The 18,732-nt window shown below is 39.6% G+C and overlaps 1 protein-coding gene and 1 long non-coding RNA gene across 6 annotated transcripts; one reads left to right on the top strand and one right to left on the bottom strand.

The window, feature by feature from the left end:
• Window positions 1-1,334: 1,334 nt before the first annotated feature.
• brd8a (bromodomain containing 8a) lies at window positions 1,335-17,760 on the top strand. Of its 4 annotated transcripts, none has more exons than XR_015778872.1 (20): window positions 1,335-1,782; window positions 2,196-2,292; window positions 3,193-3,262; window positions 3,384-3,433; window positions 3,570-3,692; window positions 3,802-3,882; window positions 4,037-4,101; window positions 5,025-5,167; window positions 6,384-6,575; window positions 10,284-10,371; window positions 10,646-10,795; window positions 11,204-11,364; window positions 11,599-12,073; window positions 12,193-12,236; window positions 12,373-12,671; window positions 12,805-12,897; window positions 13,011-13,079; window positions 14,149-14,483; window positions 16,604-16,648; window positions 16,928-17,760. XR_015778872.1 is itself a non-coding variant. In XM_042499976.2 (20 exons), the coding sequence occupies exons 1-20, from the start codon at window positions 1,740-1,742 to the stop codon at window positions 16,985-16,987; spliced, it is 2,631 nt and encodes an 876-aa protein (XP_042355910.1). In that variant the 5' UTR covers window positions 1,335-1,739; the 3' UTR covers window positions 16,988-17,760. The 4 variants fall into 4 exon arrangements, 3 of the variants coding, with proteins under 3 accessions (XP_042355910.1, XP_042355911.1, XP_042355913.1); XM_042499976.2 differs by having other exon boundaries at window positions 14,149-14,431; XM_042499977.2 differs by lacking the exon at window positions 16,604-16,648 and having other exon boundaries at window positions 14,149-14,431.
• LOC148187321 (uncharacterized) lies at window positions 11,641-17,968 on the bottom strand. Of its 2 annotated transcripts, none has more exons than XR_015778878.1 (3): window positions 17,792-17,968; window positions 14,203-14,439; window positions 11,641-11,772 (listed from the first exon to the last, which is right to left on the bottom strand). It is a non-coding gene; the product is annotated as an uncharacterized LOC148187321 (long non-coding RNA). The 2 variants fall into 2 exon arrangements; XR_015778877.1 differs by having other exon boundaries at window positions 17,819-17,968.
• Between the last annotated feature and the right edge of the window lie 764 nt (window positions 17,969-18,732).

Below are 18,732 nucleotides of genomic sequence, written 5' to 3'. Positions count from 1 at the left end.
TATTAACACTTGTACACATATGCTTTTATTTTCAGGTTAACGTTTACAGACATTTGTCTTCAGCTAGACTTGATATCCTTCTTGTAGTAGACATACAGCACAAAACACACAAAAACCTCTTATCAAAGCAATTTATATACAGAAATTATCTATTCATAATGCATAATTTGTGGGAAAAGTAAATACTACCTCCTGCAATATTGGCTACATCTCATCAGGTGAAGCTGCAAATATGTGGTATGGCAAAATAGAAATGAACACACACCTCTAAAGCTGTTGTTCATAAAAGCAAGATCCAGTACCATGAAGGAGGTGCCCAAATGCAACAACCACAATATTTTGCAATATGTTAAGGTACCAAAGAATTCAACATTCAAGAGATTTGTGTTCCAGTTTCAGAAAACCATAAAAATGGCAACTATAGACACATTCATACTGACACTACATTTAAAGCAAAGCCCAAGCTATTCATTTCAAAATCATACACTGGATGTTTTTTTTTTTTTTTTGCTGCATTGTAAACCAGTTTTTCTAGTCTATTGCGCCTGCTGCTCATTGTGAGAAAACTTCATCTGTATGTGAAAAAGCATAGCCTACACAATGTCAGAACATCCTCTGCATGTGGTTACTGGAAATAATGTTAGCTTAATTTTGTTTTTTGTTTTTGTTTTTAGTTATTTTTTGTCCTGATTTTATTTCTAAATCTGAAAAAGTGATGACATTACTAAATAAATATTACTATTAAAGACAAAAAAGCAAAATAAATGCCATTAACTTATTTCTAATGATTTTTGACAGCAAAAAAGGAGGGAAAAGAGAAAATACATACAATAATGTGTAATGTATTTTACTTTTTTCTTTGTTTGGCATCTTAAATCTTCCATATATTATAATATATGTGCTATTGTGAAGGTGTCCTATAATACCTAGAATATACTAATACTAGAGTCAGTAAAAAAGTATTTCATTTTATTTCTTTGTTTGGCATTTTAAATCTTCCATACAAATGTAGTCAATAATTGCTATAGTTAATGCATATGCACGTACAGAGTGTGATAATGCTACATATAAATCATAATGTCAATAGTCTGGCGAGTCAGTTACTGGTTAAGGTTTTTCACTAACGTGGCATCAAATATCCTCCCTACATGTTAGGCTCTGAGATAAATGAAAGGGCTGTTGTTCCATAAATATACATGTATTATCATTATTGTTATCATTTTCATTATGTTGTTGTTGTCGTCCTGAAGCCGCAAGAGAACGGGCATATTTGTTTAAAGCTGAAAAGCAAGCGTTTTAGTCAAGTTATGAAAAGCACCCAGGGCTGTACCATCATTAAGCCTCTGTGGTGGGCGTGCACGAACAGTTCGCTGCTAGCTACAACGATAAATAACGTTAGTGACCACAGTAAGCTACATTTTCTCGTGTGGCTGGTTTTTGTTAGCGCAGACTTTGTTTCGTTTAACGCGAAATTAACCGGTTTTGGCGAGTCTTTACGGAAAAGCACCGTAGCATTTCAGCTAGCTATTTAGTCTTTAAGTTACCAATAGCTAAGGCACACGAAACAGTGACTTTAACGGACAACGGTGAATCAGCGTGCTAGCTAGAGAGAAAAATCTTGAAAGCCTCAACATTCACAACGCAACATTCATTGATGTTAACGTCCATAATTGTGTACATATCGTTTTCGGAGCTCGCCGGTGTTATATTTATTGCTGGTTTTCCGTCTACCAAGATGTATGGGATGTCGGGATGACAGGAAGATGGCAAACGGGGTTGGAAGTGAGTAACGTTGGTATATAGCAAATGTCATGATATGCTATCCGTTAGCGGTGAGTGTGTCGTACTGTTGATGTTACCACTACTAACTTCCTGCACGGCAGCCTCCGCTCCCTGCAGGGTAGCCTGCGAGGATTAATGGCTGTCATTAGACAGTTGACAGCTCTGTTTACACTAATGGACGGTCCTGTTTACCATTAACAGTATAAACGACATGCTTTTTGTGCGCTGATTCCAGTTATGTGTCTAACTGCCGGCATGGTGGGCAGCTTTAGGTGGCATAAAAAAATAAAGCCAAGCTCAAGAGATTAATTATAGTGCCCATGCCAGGCCTGGGAGCCACAGCAGGCATTCAGCTGAACATGAACTATATAAAGCATTCATCATCTTTTGTCCATACTTCTTCACATCTGCAGAACACAAGCTGCTTGTCATTGGACCAACAGAGCCATGGTCAGTGAGGGAGAAGCTGTGTTTGGCCACATCTGTCATGAAGAGTGGAGACCAGAACTGGTACTGTACTCTGCTCTGTCCACTTTAGTCTAAAACTGGTGTGTGTGTGTGTGTGTCAGTGGTATATGATATAATACAAGTACAGATATTTGTGGTTTTGAACATGTATTTGATAGTTGTCAGAGGTTGCATACTATATAGTATTGCATAAAGAATTCATCTTATCTTACTGATACTTTAATTGGTGTATCAGCCAATACTGAGTACCAATATGATGCCATTTCAAAAAAATAAAAAATATTGATAAAACATTTTACTTACAACTAATGTTACATTATTTACTGGAAATCGTTTCATCTTCACCGCTCCATTGCTTGCACAACATAACTTGCTGTGGAGACTACTGTTTTAGAGTGGTGAGAGAAACAGATTTTTGTGAAAACTGCAGTTTTTTACAGGTGTGAAATACTTAATAGTTTATTCATAAATTATGTGAAATAGGATTGGTGCAGGAATTTGCTGATGCCTGATCCAACATTTTAAGCAGTATTGGAAGCATTTCCAATACTGGTATCAATATCAGAACAACTCTACAATCATCCTTTCACCAAAGATTAGGTATTATCAGTAGGTGGGACCCTTCTGTTATCATTGTCGCACCTCTGTGTGCTTGAAATGGTGACATGCAAATAAGTTGAATTAGCATAGGTAGGCATGTGGTTGCCTGTAGTTGTTTATCTGTGATGCTGCGCAGTGCATGCTGGCTTTAATTTTGCATACATTTTGCATGAATTTACAGACTTTTCAAAAAAAGTAATACAGTAGATACAGAAGAATTTAGACTCAAATTGTTTTCAGAATACAAGAAAAAAGGACAGAAGTAGTAGCCTGTTTTGGACTTTAAGTCTTACATGTGTATTTCATCTTTGATGGTCTTCCAAAATTTCTTTTTCTCATCAGGGTATCTGTCAGTCGAGCCATCAAACCTTTTGCAGAACCTGGGCGACCACCTGACTGGTTCTCTCAAAAGGTTTGAAAAAATCCAAGCTTACTCAGTTGCCAAACACAATAACCATATTCATCATCTTTGCAATACATTTGCCACATTATAGTATGTCCCATAACAAAGCTGTCCCTTTGACTCTTCACAGCACTGTGCCTCCAAGTACTCTGAGCTCCTGGAAACAACAGAGGCCCCAAAGTAAGAACATTAGTGACTTTTACCTCGAGCATGCTTTTGTAGACTTACAAGCTAGTTTTATACCGTTTGACACATGCATTGACAGTATATGCCAGAAAATAATGTCTTCAGCTAGTAATGCATTTGTTGCCTTCAGGCGGAAGCGTGGTGAGAAAGGTGAAGTGGTGGAGACAGTGGAGGATGTGATAGTACGCAGGCTGACAGCTGACAGAATTGAAGAACTGAAGAGGTTCATCAAAGACACACAGGAGAAGCACAGGTACACAAACGTAGCTTTTAACACCATGAACACATCACCATCATGAAAAAAAATAGTTGTAGAATAAACTGCATCAATAAGTCAGATTGCTGTGATTCTGTTTTCATAGGAAATTGAAGAAAGAGGCCGAACTGATTCAAGCAGGACGTCTAGATTCCAAATTAAAAGAGTTATGGGAAGAAATTCTGCAGTAAGAAGCAACAAACTTTTTCTCTGCCCGTTTATACAATGATACAGTATATCTCTTAGTCTGTTTGTAAAGCTTTGACATTAGACACTCTCTCCTGACAAGCAAAATAAATGATCTCGCTGTTTGTGTGTACTTGTGTTTGTGTGCTTGTCAGGAAGAAGAAAGAGGAGGAGGAGGAAGCAGAGTTGAAAAGAAAAAACACAAATACTGCTTATCAGGGTATCTCCTTCACTTTTAACGGGCATTTGGGGGAAAATATCACTATTAAATTACATTTTTGGAATGTTGTTGATGCTCCAAAACAGATAAGATTAAGTAAAATAGTTAAACTAAAACATCTTCAGCTGTTCCATTTGCTGTCTCTTCAGATTAAAGACATAATCTGTTATTCAACCTCAGCTTCAAGTGTCACAAACATGTTAGAGGTGGTATACAAATGTATAACATCATATATGTAAACTGCTTCTACTGTGTTATAGTAGAGCTTATAAAAAATGTACAGAAAAATACTTGCAAGATATTTCTTAAGTAACTGGAACTGGACACTCCCTTTAAGTTTTTCCGCTCATAAATTAGTGCCACCTATGTCAAATAGGTACATCTGATATATTAGCCATTTTGGGACATCTCAGATTTAATTTGTCAGGCTCAGCATGACATTGCTAGTTTTGGTTCAGTCTTAGTTCTCAGACTCACTTGCATTGAGTCAGGTTCAGCAATTTGTCGACCTAAACATTAGCATAACAACATATGCCAACAGTTTTGCCCAAGGTTAGTTGTAATGTTTTGCATATATGCTTGTAAACTTATAACATGCTAACATCAGCATGTTAGTGTAACATGCATACAGTTAGCATATTAATATCCTCTAGTATAACATGCTAACATGTAGCATTTAAGCATGTCTAAATGTTCTCTGTGTCAGCATTTTTCTCACAGAAGGCTAATAAGTATCTGGTAGCATTAGTAAGTATTCTTTCATGAAGTAGAAAGTTTGATCTGGTGGTGGCGTTAGAAAGTCTGGGGATCACCAAAGTCAGATGTGTCCATGACTAAAAATAGCATGATCATGGCACATTTTTCTTGTATGGAAAGTATGACTAACAAGAGAATCCTCTCTGTGCTGCCCCTCCCTCTTCCAGCCAGACAGGCAGCAAAGAACACACCTAAGCGAGTGCCTGGCATCACCATGCATTCCCCCTCAGGCTGCAGCTCCCCAAGCCAGGAGTTCTCTCCAGGTGACCCACTCGAGTGCTTGACACTGGATCTTGCACCGACCAAAAATGTGAGTTCCTAATGATTCAAAGGTATTTAAAGCCTGCCCTACTTTTCTATAATCACACTTCTTCATGGGACATTTAAAAACATTTCAAGGTACATGGTAGATTTATTAGTCATTTTTTAAACATAGTTTAAAAAAAATGAAATTTGTCCTTGATGCTGCTACATCTTTGGAGTTGATTAAAATCAGCAGCTACTATGAAAATTCCATCCTGTTGCTTGGGGCATGTTGCTGCTGATGGCATCATACAGTTCCTGCAGTGCATTTTTTGAATATGTATCAGTGTCTTGTGTCCTGTCAGCTCCGAACAAGGTCTGCCCATCCACTGCAATAACTTGATCCAGGATATTAGGGGTTAACCGTATTTCTGTGAAGATGTGCGCAGAGCAGTCTCTGATTTCCCGTTGCTGAGTGAGCCTCAGTCGCATCTCATCCAGTTTTTTGAAGGTTTGGTAGAGGAACAGCTCTTGGTCCAAGTCGGGTCAGCCTCACCCTGATGCCGGCTCTCCTCCCTCTCTTTGTCCAGGGCTTTCAGTTTTGTTTCTCCCCTCTGGTCTGACTGACCTCTCGGCATATGCCATTGGTGGGGATCCTCTCGCGGTCTGCTGCATTCAGTCTAAACCCCACAAAACTTTTCCTGATGCTGATAAGTGCTTCTCTGTCGTAGAAAAGTCTTGCTTCAGCAGAAGGGGCCATGGAGTCAAAAAAATAGAAAAATAAAGCAAAAAATTAGCAAGGATTTGAGGAGCTACTGGCTATTGAATTTACCTGTGCCACTGTTGTCATAACTACTTTTAGTTGACGTGATACTTATATAAGTAATTTGTATTGTTCACAATGTTACTGCAGATCAGTCACCTTTCCTGAGAGGATCAGTTTGCCACATGTTTAGATTTGTGAAAGTAATTTGCTATTTTTTCATCACTGTAAATGCCAGAAACCACAGCCATGGCACATTGTTTCACGTAAGACTGTAATGTATAAAATGTCCTGGATATAAACTTTTAACTGTTTAACTTGCAAACACTACTATAAAGCATACAAACAGAATTAGAATTATGACCTCATGAGTTATCTTTGTTTGTAATATTCCTAAGCATTACCTTTAAATGGGAAGCAAGAACACAGTAGAGACGTTTAATAGAGTTGATCACAGATTGATAACTGAAAGCTTGCTGGATTGTTAATAGTAACATAGCTTCCCTCGCTCCGTCTCTAGGCTTCAGGTTCAGCCAGATTAATGACGATTGCTGAGTCTCCTGGACACGGTAATGATGACATCAGCCACGGATCACTTCTGGATGACCCTACTCAAAAGAAGCTCCTGGGCCAGAAAGCTACACCCCCGCCATCTCCACTCCTGTCAGAGTTACTGAAGAAAGGCAGTATCCTGGCCTCAAATTCCAGACTGGTATGTGGAGGGGACTTACTGTATAGTGCCAAATACTATAATTAACATGTTGAAGTCTGCAGGGCATCCCATCTTCATCCCATCATTATTTGTGGAGTTACTGTGCATCTAGGATGTATTTAATCACTTTTGTCTCACATTCTGTTCTGTGGTTATGGTGGCTTGGGTTTGTTTTCACAAGTGTGAAAAGATTTTAATGATTTTGCAAATACATTGCATTGTATTGTGTTGGATCTTTAAAGCTGCATTCACACCAAATCAAATTGTGGTGAAAATGCCAGTCTTACTATTAATTTTATTGTGGGTAGTGCATCTAGAAAAAAATAATAAAACAAACAAACTTAGCAGCCTGTAGTGAAAAGATGAAACTGAATAAACTTTTGATAAAATGCAATCCGACTCTTATGTGGCTTATCACGTAACTGGCAATCAGCCCAGAAGATGCCAGAAGCCCAGGGGAACAAGTAATACAGTATCTTTCTCTCGTTAAATGTGCTTAAATTAAATAACAAGGTATATATTAACAGCTTGTGCGTACTACTGTATCTTATAAAGGAGAACACTCACTTTGTTTGTGTGTGCAGGCATGCGTGTCTTTTGTGGCAGTAAAGATACTAAAGTATTGATAATCAAAAGATCCACAGCTACAGATCTTTTACGTCAGCATAAACAAACTTATCGAAGACAAACTCAGTTGCTGAGATGGGGAGATTGGCTTTCTATAGTTAGTCTCTACCCTGGACTACCTAACACCTGGGCCATACCGCAGCACAACCCAGCGGTGAATTGCCATAACACCTGATTTGGTGTGAATGCGGCCTAACACCCAGTCTGTTTTAACATGAGGACATCTCAGTGTTTGAAATCTCTCTCAGGAGATTTGCCAATCTTTGCAAAGTTGGATGGGATGCATATGTAAACAACTGTCTTTAGATAATTAGTGTGGATGCTTCAGCAGCCACACTATTGTGCTTCTTATTTCACCTTCCGCACGTTTTTGGTCTGCTATCTACTTCTGCATACTTAGTCCAATTCTGTTTAACCCACTCTATTTTGAAAGCCTACTGCTTCCTCATACTTTCAGCTAGAGACTCAATTTAAAGTGTAAACAGGTCAAAAGGCCTTCAGCTCTTCTGGTGTGATTCAGCTCTTTTGAATCTTTTACGGATTTTGAATTTTGGCGATTTAAGTTTTATGCTTTTTTCAGACGATTTCTGCGTTTATAATGGAGTCAAATGGAGACGGAATGTTGGGGGTCAGAGCACGTGACATCACTAACGAGCTCCCGCAGTCTAGATATCTCTGTCTCTGCTCTTTCACAAAAACTTCTCAAACAAAGTCTTCTGCCACCCACAGTTTAAAGTCTTCATACACAATTTGTACATCACAACGTAGGTATTTTTGTTTCCTTTCACCTCATATGCCCATTTAAGCAATAGCCTTAGTATTTATATGCCTTTTCTGCAGAAGAGCAACAAGAGATTGGTTCCAGCTTCCATTTGCAGCAATGTTAATTTCTCTCATCAAGTTGGAGCAAAACCCAGATGGAGGGGCATTTTAAAACTGTTGTATCTCGGTCATGGTCACTTTTTTCTGCACATTTGACACACAAATCATTTCAGTAAGAACTCATTGTGCACCAAGTCTGCATATTTTGACCATATTGCATAAATTGAGGTCTGCAGGGAGTCTTTTTAAGCACTCTTCATCTGTCTTTTATCAGTTCTGACCATGACTGAGCTGCTGCTCCTCTCTCCACTGACACAGGTGGGCCATTAATTACCATAGTAACGGTTAATGACACACAAACACAGTGCCATGCTGGTGTGTGCGCGTGTTCCTCAATACACAGATGCCTCCTATAGTTAACAGATTCAAACTTCCAGACATTTAAGTTTGAAATTACTTCTTTGTGTCACTTTCAGACACACAGGTGCTTCTAATCAGCAGATCAGACCTGCATCAGCTCCCGTTTTCTGTCACTGTCTTTGTGTTTGTCTGTTTGTCTGTTTTTCTTTCTATCTGTCTCTCTCGCTCTCTCTCTCTCTATCTCCGTCTATGTCCCAGTCTCTCAATGTGTCTCTCCGTCTGTCAATGTCTCTCTGTCTCTCTCTCTCTCTCTCTCTCTCTCTGACTGTCTCTGTCTTAGTCTCTCTATGTCTATCTACCTGTCTCTCACTGTGTGTCACTCTGTCTGTCAATGTCTCTCTCTCTCTATCTGTCTCTCTCTGTCTGTCTCTCTTTCTCTCTCTCTCTCTCTCTCTCCGTCTATCTCTGTCTCTCACTGTGTGTCTCTCTGTCTGTCAGTGTCTTTCCCTCTGTCTGTCCCTGTATTCCTGTCTCTTTCTCTCTTTCTGATACATTTTCCCTCTGTCTTCAGCTGTATCTTTCAGCTTCAGAAACCTTGCAAATGTCAAAATGTTATGATTTTCAGGGACATTTATGCTTAAATTATTAAACATTTATTATTCTAACCTGTTCAGTTGACATCAGCTTCTTCCTAGGACACACTCTTGCAGTTCAACTTGTAGCTTCTTCACTTTAAAGCAGTTCAGCTTTCATTTCTGCCAGTTTTAAAGATATTTCCCTCAATTTTTAATATGTCTCTGCATTTTCAGCTATGTATTTCTGCATTTTCAAACATGCTCTCAAACTGATTTTTAGCTATTAGCATCCACATGCATGTTCTGCAGGAAATGCATTTTCTAGTTTCACTTCTTTTTGAAATGGGTCCAGGTGTTTTCTTCGGCTGCAAAACACAAGGTCATTCATTCATAGTCCCCTTATGTTAGCAGTGCCCTTTAAAGTCCAAGAGGCTGCACCACTGAAACAGCACATTCAGTCAGGAAATCATTTTCATTTACTTTCTTGAAATGAGATTACTTAAAAGAAATAAAGATGTATCATTTGACAATTAACACATCACAAAATCTATTTTGCACTTATTTTTGTTCTGTAATTGTGTTGGTTTTATGCCCCTGCATTCAGCTAAAGCTGATTAGTGTGATGTATTTTTTTTGAAAGCACAGTTGTTTAGTTTCTCAGGGTTTTTGCAGACTGCAGGTAGCTGGCTTTTGCTTTCAGATTGCTGCCATGTATTCTTTTTTTTTTTTGTACTTCAGAGCTTTTTGATATATGTCACCAGTTGCTCCCCTATGGTATAGTTTCCCATTGTAGCCAAAGAGCTGTCACTCAGCCAGTCCCAGACAAACTTTCTCTTTGATGCTTGCTGGGCAGTTACCTAAAGGAATTGTCTTGTTTGTTTCATGATAGTCATTTTTATTTTTATGAAGTCCGCTGTGCTCTCGTGAAATCCCAACAAGTCAGAGTAAGTTTATCTGTAAATAGATCTTTGCCTCCTCACATTCCTCTGGTAACGTCTCTGCTCTGACATGTGGTGCTGCCTGCAGGGCCCTCTGTCCTCTGTGTAAACATACACACAGGGATTACTGTCAGATTGTAGAAATGTCACAAAAACATGCAGCTTAGACTCATATTATTTAAACAATTCTAAAATGTACAAATAAGATAGTCACTCACACATAATGTTAATATGTGTGCATCAGCAACAAAATTTCTGATTGAACAAGTTGTTTTTTTATACAGGCTGGAACACGAATAATTACAACTGATGAGCACTTTCTGTACAAGAAAATAGACAAAATATATGTTCACTGGTTGACATGTGTGTATTTGTTTATATCCCAGATTGGGGACGGTGAGCTCATTGAGCACGGCGCAGGAGCACATGATTTGCAGCTGGCTACGCCTAGTCAACCTCTCTCTCAGGCATCAGGTACAAAACCAGTGTTTAATTTACTTCATGATTTTTTGACACTGATCAAGAAAAATGTCACAACAAAGTATAAAAAAGTTTGTTGAGTTTTAATTCCAATCAAGGTAGTATTTGGCACTTGGTCATTTTACTCCTTGTATGTTAATGCATGTATGCTTTCTGTATGAAAGTGCTCCTGTTGACTTAGCCATTTGCTCATACATTGACTAGCTGAAAGCCTCTGCTGCCTAAACAGCATTTTGTATGTTAATGTATGTGAATGCTTGCATTGCAGGTGCCCCAATGTTGTCCCGTCTCCTGGAGGCAGGTCCCAGCCAGTTTTCTGCCCCATTAGGTTTCATGGTCAATCCGGACTCAGCATCCAGTGCTCCTGCCTCTGCTGCCACTCCTGTGCCTATTGACTCTACTGCCGCAGCCAGTACAGGTACTCCCAATTTGACCCAAACCACTCAGCACTCAATCCATGGGCTAAACCTCCTCCAGTTCTTAATGCCATCTACTTTGTAAAATCTAAAGACAGTTAAGAGTTTACCAATTTAAAAGGGTTCAGAATTATTGCGGTTCATTTTTTTTTTTTTTTTCCCAAATGGTTTTTATTTATTTTCAACACAACTTGCAGGAATACATCAACCAATAACTGCTGTCAATATGGCAAGACTTAAATATCAGGGCAAGTTGAAATTTAAATACATGCTAAAAAATAAAGCTTGTGCCGAGAATGATGTTAGGTAGAAACTGAAAATGAATGCTTTTACAGACTGCTACTACTGCTAGTTTTGAAATTGTATCTTGGAAAACAAAACTGAGCTGAAAATCAGCTGTTGTCTTGCAGAGGTGGATGTGATGGTGCCGTCTTTGCCCCTCGGATGCCAGCCTGTCTCTGTAGAGGACAAAGTGTCAGAGCTCAGTGAGGAGGACGTGACTGTGTCCTACATGGGGGATGAGCTGGACCTGAAGACGGTGGGGGACATTATCGCCATCATTGAGGACAAGGTAAACGCTAAATATTTTTTCTGCATTTGAGATCAGCTGTGGATAAATAGTGATAAATAATGCCCGCTTGAGGTTTTAAACGTTATTTTCATTTTGGTCATTTATTTAGTGAGTTATGGCAACAGCTTGCTCACCAACACCACTGCTGAAATTTACAAGGCAGGACATGGCAAACTATGAAAAAACACCCTCAATTATTCTTTAAGATCTCCAGTCGTATCTCTTCTTCTACAGGCAGATGAGACTGCAGAGGCTTTGGATGCCGCTGCAGTTGAGGCTGCGCTGTCACTGTGTGAGGAGAACGGCCATGCTTTATCTGGTGCCTGGGATGCTGGGCCTTTCCAGCCCCATGAGTCTCACCCCGCAGTGCCCACTGGGGTCCCACAGTCCTCGTCTCTTCACAGTAGCCTGGAGGGGAAGACAGAAATGTTAGAAGTTCAGGGTGGGACTTCACTCTCCTCTCTGTGCAGCAGCCAAGATAACGGCCTCGCAGCGTTCCCCATGGGACTAAGGGGCCTTCCTCCCACCTCCTCATCCTCATGCAGCTCAAAGAGTTTGGAGCACTGCCACACTGGAGCACCTCCACAGCCTGAGGCAATGAGAGAGACTGGAGGGTTGGCGCACCAGAAAAGCCAAATTTCTTTGGATGTTACTAAAAAATGTGAGAGTGAGAAGTGGGCACAGCAGAGACCTGAACACCCCCATGGAGGTACGCACACCCATGCATAAATACTAGCATTCACTTGCTTCATTACATGCAGTTTGCATGCAACTATGCATTTTGCATAACCATTTCCTTCTTATTATTCATCTTTACTATCTTGGCAGACTCAGTATTAGAAGATAGCCCACTGACAGAAAGGCATCCCAAGGTATAGCACCCCAACGAGGACAGAGCGAACATAATGCTCGTACTTGCTGTACTAAAATGCAGAGTGTGTAGTTCCACACTATTCCTGCACTGTAAGCTCTGTTTAAATCTCTCTGCATCTTTCTACGTCTTTGCAGGAGATGAAAGAAGCGGGGGATGGAATAAGCATTAGAGGAGGAGAGAATGCCTCAGGGACTAAAGCGTACAATGAGCTCAATGGGCCAGAAGTGAGTGGAGAAGAAGAGGGTGATGGGGCGGAGGGATTCTTGTCAGAGCCAGACGGCGAGACGGAGCTGGAACCCGCGGCCAGCGAGACGGAGCTAGAACCCGCGGCCAGTGAGAGTGAGGACGGATACAGCCTCCACACGGCCTCCTCGTCTCTGCAGCCTTACACAACTGCAGACTCCATCCCCAGCAGCCCTGCCTCATCCCAGTTGTGAGTGATTCAGGCGCACACCGCAGAGAAAGGAAATAATCTCTCAGTGTGTCATGCTGTAGATCAGGTTCTGCTCGAGAACACATTTCTCTTGTCCTTTCTGTTTGTTTTCTCACATACCTTTGTTGTGCAGTTCTATGTGCAGTGAGGACCTGGAAGCTCTACAGGCTCACAAGATCTGGAAGAAAGCCATCATGCTAGTGTGGCGTGCGGCAGCCAATCACAGGTCAGAATATGACTTTACAACAGTGACTTTAGACGCCTTTAGACGTTCAGCCTCTGATATATGTAAAGCTTTTTATAATCTCTGAAACAGATGTTTATGTGAACCGGTTGTAGGTATGCAAATGTCTTCCTGCAGCCAGTAACAGATGAAATTGCACCTGGGTACCACAGTATCGTGCAGAGGTAAGCACAGGATATTTGTTTGCTGTGATTGAATTTAATGGCTGTTTTCATGTCACTAAAGGTTTTTTTAAAGTGGTTACTTATAATATTGTTTATGCTGAGTGACAATCTTAAGTCACAAAAGTATCAGATTTTCATACACTACTGCTGGCCGTTTCATTTCCAACATAAACATTTCCAAATAAAATTAAAATCAGGAGTTTTTTCTCAAGTTGTGGAGAACTCTCCTGATTGTTTGGTGTAAGGTGGTCAAAAAGCTCACTGCGAGCTATCTTAAGTCTGACCTTTTCTTGTCTTGGCTCACACCAATAGTTAAGTTCAATTACGTGAACCAATGGCTGCGTTCTCTCCATTAATCAGCATTAATCAAGAAACAGCAAAGTGAGCAGACAGTAAACATGGAGGGGACTCAAGAGAGGCACAAGAACGTGAGTTCTCTCGAACTGCAGAAAAGGAGGAGAAACTGGTGGAGTTGTGGAGTGAACAAGAGTCTGTGTTTAATACAGCATGTATCTGATCCACCAACAAGCCCTTATTTTAGTAACAATCTTCATTTTTGAGACAGTTCTCTCATTTACACAGTATTTTCCCACTAAAATAGTGCAGCTTACCAGCAGAGGGTTGTAGCGAGTTGAGGTGACAAAATCCCAAATTGCAAGTTTGTATGAAATACAGTTCATCTTTACAGATCATGTTGATGCCACATTGATAGGAATACTGTTGAGATATGACCACTTTTATCTTGTGTGTCTATAGTTTGTGCAGACATGTATGGAATTGTGAATATGTCAAATTTTGGGAGTTTGGAGTAGTATTTTCTATGAGCAGCAGGATGGGAAATGATCTCAGAAGGAATCTAGTTTTAGTTCTGCAAATAGTGACCCCTGCATGATCCCAAGTTTTTGCAAGATCTAATAGGGGTCAGACTTTAAAAGTCTTTTCAAAGTCTTCAAATTAGGCATAAGACAAACAACCTTGTGCTTACTGACATTCACCACTCAGGAACCCTCAACAGCTCATCAGATTTCTGTCATCATTCTAACCCGCTCTCTGCTCTTCACCTCTGCAGGCCAATGGACCTGGCTGCCATAAAAAAGAACATTGAGACTGGTTTGATACGAACCACGGCCGAGTTCCAGCGGGACATCATGCTGATGTTTCAGAACGCCGTCATGTACAACAGCCTGGATCATGACGTGTACCACATGGCTCTGGAGATGCAGCGTGATGTCCTGGAGCAGATCCAGCAGTTTCTGGCTACCCAGCTCATCATGGAGACATCAGAGTCTGGTATCAGCGCCAAGAGCCTGAGGGGCCGTGAGAGCACACGCAAACAGGACTCTACTGACAAGGTGCTTCACTAGAATTTTGACAAAAGCAGAGAGTACAGAAGAAGAGACAAGGGTGAGACAACAGGCTGACTTAAAGGTAGAAGACAGTGACGCTAAAGTAGATGTGCCTGACATTTTCCAAAGCAGGACATTAGTTTTCAGAATGACATCCTTTCAGGTATCCATTGGTTTTGTATACTATAAAATCAGTTGCAGAGACTTTAAACGTTTAAGTAACAGGTAATCCACCTCAGTGAAAATCTTTTTGTCTGAACCTTTTTTTAATGCTAGAATCCACCAATGCCATTTTTTTTCTATTGTTCATCTTATAGCTCTGACTGTTCAGATATCAGTTAATGCCATATCTTGCATTAATTTAGCCTAATCTAATCTTGGATGGTGGATTATCTTACATTGTTCACTGTGGTGATTACTGTAGGTATCTCAAACAAGGTTCAAACCAATGGTTGACTGAAGGGCAAGACATTTATTTTAAAACCTAACCATTTATGCTTTGGAAAATGGTAGGCAATAATAATGCAATAATGCTAAGAACATTACTGACAACTATTTACCAAAGCATACAGTAAGTTTTTTTCATTGATATTCTACCTTCAAGAAAGCTATCATTTTCCATTAATTTCAAGACAGAATTAAAGTTAAGTGGCAGATTACTGGCCTGATGAATCAAAATTAATATTTGCTCACCTTCATCTGTGTTATTTTTGGCAATATATTGTTACTGAATAACAAACTGCTGATGTTGATGTCAGAGATTTGTGCTAGAGCTTGATTACGGAAACAAAAAAGCATTTTCAACAAAACTACGTTACAGCTACATTACCATGCCCAAGTAATGTAAATTTGACAAAACAAGACTATTTTGATTTTTACACATTCTACAAATCACCCTGGTGAAGGCACTGCTCCTAAACATCTTGAAATAAAGAGTATTTTCCAGTTAGTAAGCTGAGTTCTTTTTCTCATTTGTTCCTTTTTTACTTAAATTTCTGTCTTTTTCAACCTGGATCCTATTTTCCATGTTTTTGTGTCCAAGTTACTAATGACAAAATTTTTTAAATTGGTCCAGTATGTTGAGAGAGACTGCTCCAGTCACAATCGCGAAATAGGCTTCAATGTAGTCCCTGTGGGAAATTATGCTCCATCATCCATTAAAATTGCTTGTTTTTGCCACTGACAGGCTCAGACTGTTTAAAGTGTATGACAGCATTAAGAAAAGGATCCTACAGAGAAATAAAACATGTTTCTTTACCTTTTCCTTGATCAGGTCTGTTTCTTATTGCATGTAAGTCTCAGTCTGAAAACTTGCAGACTTTTACTCATCATTAAAATCAGCTAAATATTAAGCAAAGGCGTTGAAAATCCTTTAGATAATTCAAAGCTAGACTTTCTGCACTCCAACACGATGGACTCCATCACTCCCTTCTCCAACTTTCACTTATGTTTCCCCTGTTGTTTTCCCGCAACAAGGCACCTATAGCAAGATTTCAGAATGGTTCTTTTCATAATGTTGTCAGACACTTAAAATAACAATCTAAGTGTGGCAATGGCAAAAACAAGCAAGTGTAGTATGTTTTTTCAACTTATATTGATGGTGCACACACTGTGGCAGAGGTCTCTCTTGATGCTGGAAGAAGCTCAAAAATAGTTTTTTCAATTAGTCACTTAAAGAGAGAAAAGGGCCCAGATTAAAAACAATAAAGTTCCCCTCTAAGCACCAAGTTTGTGGGTGAAGTAGAGACAGGGGACTTCTCTATAGTGTTGAATGTTGATGTTTCATATGGCATACTAATGTTAAATGAAACCAGTAGTTAAGGTAGGAGATTACTGCAAATGTTATGCTTTGAGAAATGGTTGACGAGAATGTATGTCTATAGTATATGTTGTAGTTAAAGAGCAAAACATGCTGGCATGTTCATTAAAATATCTGAAATGGGTAAGTAGCACCTCTGCAGTGCAGCGAGAAAGTGAAAAGTAAAGAACTGTCATTTGGCAGCATATTAGTGTATGTGCAAATGTGATCTAACAGTAGTTCTTTTAGCTCATTTCAACATTTCCTCCTTCCTGCTGATTACATGTGGCGTATCTTTCTTGGCATTAAGTTGCTTCCTCTTGAGACTTTTAATGCACTTTTGTGTCGCAGCTCTGATTTACATCATTTTCCTCTTACAGGACACTGTCTCCATGTCCTCTCCTGCCTTCCTTCTTTCTCTTTTTGTAAGTACCCGTCCTACAGTCCTTTAAAACTTTCCCTTTCTTTCTTTGTCTTTTTTGCTGGAGCAGACAAAATAAAAACTAAAGTTGTATATATCAGTACAAAAACACTCATTTATAAAGATCTTAAAGTAAGCAAACATGATAACTGGACAAGTCATATGTGAGTTTGACATTTCTAAGCACAATTTATCAACTGCAACACTCATGTTAGTTCAGACAGGCACTTTGAGAGAGGAATATATGTGGTCTAATAGGTTGCCATTCTCTCTTTGACTGCAGGACGGAGGCACCAGAGGGCGCCGTTGTGCCATAGAAGCTGACCTCAAGATGAAGAAATGAACATAGAGCGAAAACGTTACATAACAGTGTCCCCAAGTTAAAGTGAAAGGTGTGATACCACAAAACTGAACTTATTCTCTGTCAGTTGCACAGATTCTCACTCTGCATAAAATGCAGCGTAATCTTTATTTGCACTCTAGATTAAATGGGTAGACTGTAACATGGAGAGGCTCATTTCCCCTGAGACAGCCATACAGACATGGATTACATACTGTATAATCCCAGATTACAAAGGGGCATTCAGAAAGACTAGGTCAAATCTTCCATAGACGTAGCTGCAGATCACTTAGATTTAGCCTGCTCTGAATTACATAAGGTTGTGTAATGAAGATAAAAGTTACTCCTAGCCTACAAACTGGCTGAATTTAAGCCTTTATGGGCAGATACACTTCAGATTAGTGTGGCTGATTTGGAGAAATATACCAGGCTGGTGATAATATGTAAAACCAGAGGCCAAAGAGTCTGATCAATCTAGAATATCTGAATGATCAGGGGGGCACACATACTAATTTCAAACAGAAACATTTTCATTGCTGGTAAAAAAATATCATCAGAGTTTTTGTTTTTTTAGTTTTCTAATTTTAAAACCGCTCAGATCATTTTTAAATATGGCTGTATTTGTGATGATTTTATCTAGGCTACACTTCCTGTGAAACTGTTCCAACATGTATATTCTGAGTCATTTTCAGTATTTTTGAGAAAACGTCACGTTATGAAACTGTTTTGTGGAATTTAAAATGTTTAAACAATAAAACTTAAACAAGAGCCCTCAATCCACCATGTTCAACTTGAATGTGCACTGACATTTTCCAAGATTCCAGCGCAAAATACCTCACGGCATGGTAGTCTGCCAAAACGCTGCTGTTGAAAAGCTCTCCAATAGGCCGGTCTCATGCAGACATTTGGGCTTGCCACAGTAGGAAAAGCACAGGTGTTACTAATAAAGCTAACTATGGCTGCTCTATTCAGCGCTCCAGAGAGTGACAGTGAGCGAGCATGCAGGATGCAAGGATCCTGAAATCAAAGCAGTTAAATGGAATTCAGGCTTCATTAACTTCATTATTTACACCTGTTTTGTTCTTACTGTGACACATCAAAATGTCCTGTGTGAAAAAAGGCTCATCGCAAATGTTCATGCAGGGCTTGTGTGCAAAAATCAGAGAGAAAAGGCTTCATCTTCAAAAGGTAAATTTAAATAGTTGATGTTTCAGATCCGTATTTTGATTCTTTGCCTCAGTCATGGCGTTAGTGCTTGATGTCACTTTGTATCAGTAGGAAAAAAAGCATGCAGATTTTCTCAGGGTGGAGTAAAAGCAGAAGTGGCCACGTGGCTCAAAGCTGTTACGTAAGCATTACAAGAAAAACAGTGTTGTGTCCCAGAAGTTTTCTGATCTGTTGTTACACAGCGACCTCGCAAAGGCAGGACACAGAATCTTCCACAAAGCTCCCACTCTGGTGCAGGACCAATAATAAGGAAGGTTTTTTCATTTGGCTGTTGTTTAGTCATGTTCAATGACCTGTCGATCGACCTGATCAGTTAAACATATTTATAGCTATTACTGAACCAGAGCTAACTCATGTACAGGATGCCACTTTTTGCCATTTTGCAGTTGCTCATTTATTTTGGGCGAGCAAACACATTGTGTTCATGTTATCATGATGGCATCTACTGACCTTATGTTCTTTTTGTTAAATATATACGTCTCTAATTGGCACCAACAAAAGTACATACTTTTCCTCTTACC

The sequence above is a fragment of the Plectropomus leopardus genome, chromosome 15 (genome assembly GCF_026936395.1).
Source record: "Plectropomus leopardus strain MGB_pleo_1.0 chromosome 15, ASM2693639v1, whole genome shotgun sequence".
NCBI classification, from domain to species: Eukaryota; Metazoa; Chordata; class Actinopteri; order Perciformes; family Serranidae; genus Plectropomus; species Plectropomus leopardus.
The sequence above is the reverse complement of the archived record's forward strand: the minus strand, read 5'-3'. Positions and strand labels throughout refer to the sequence as shown.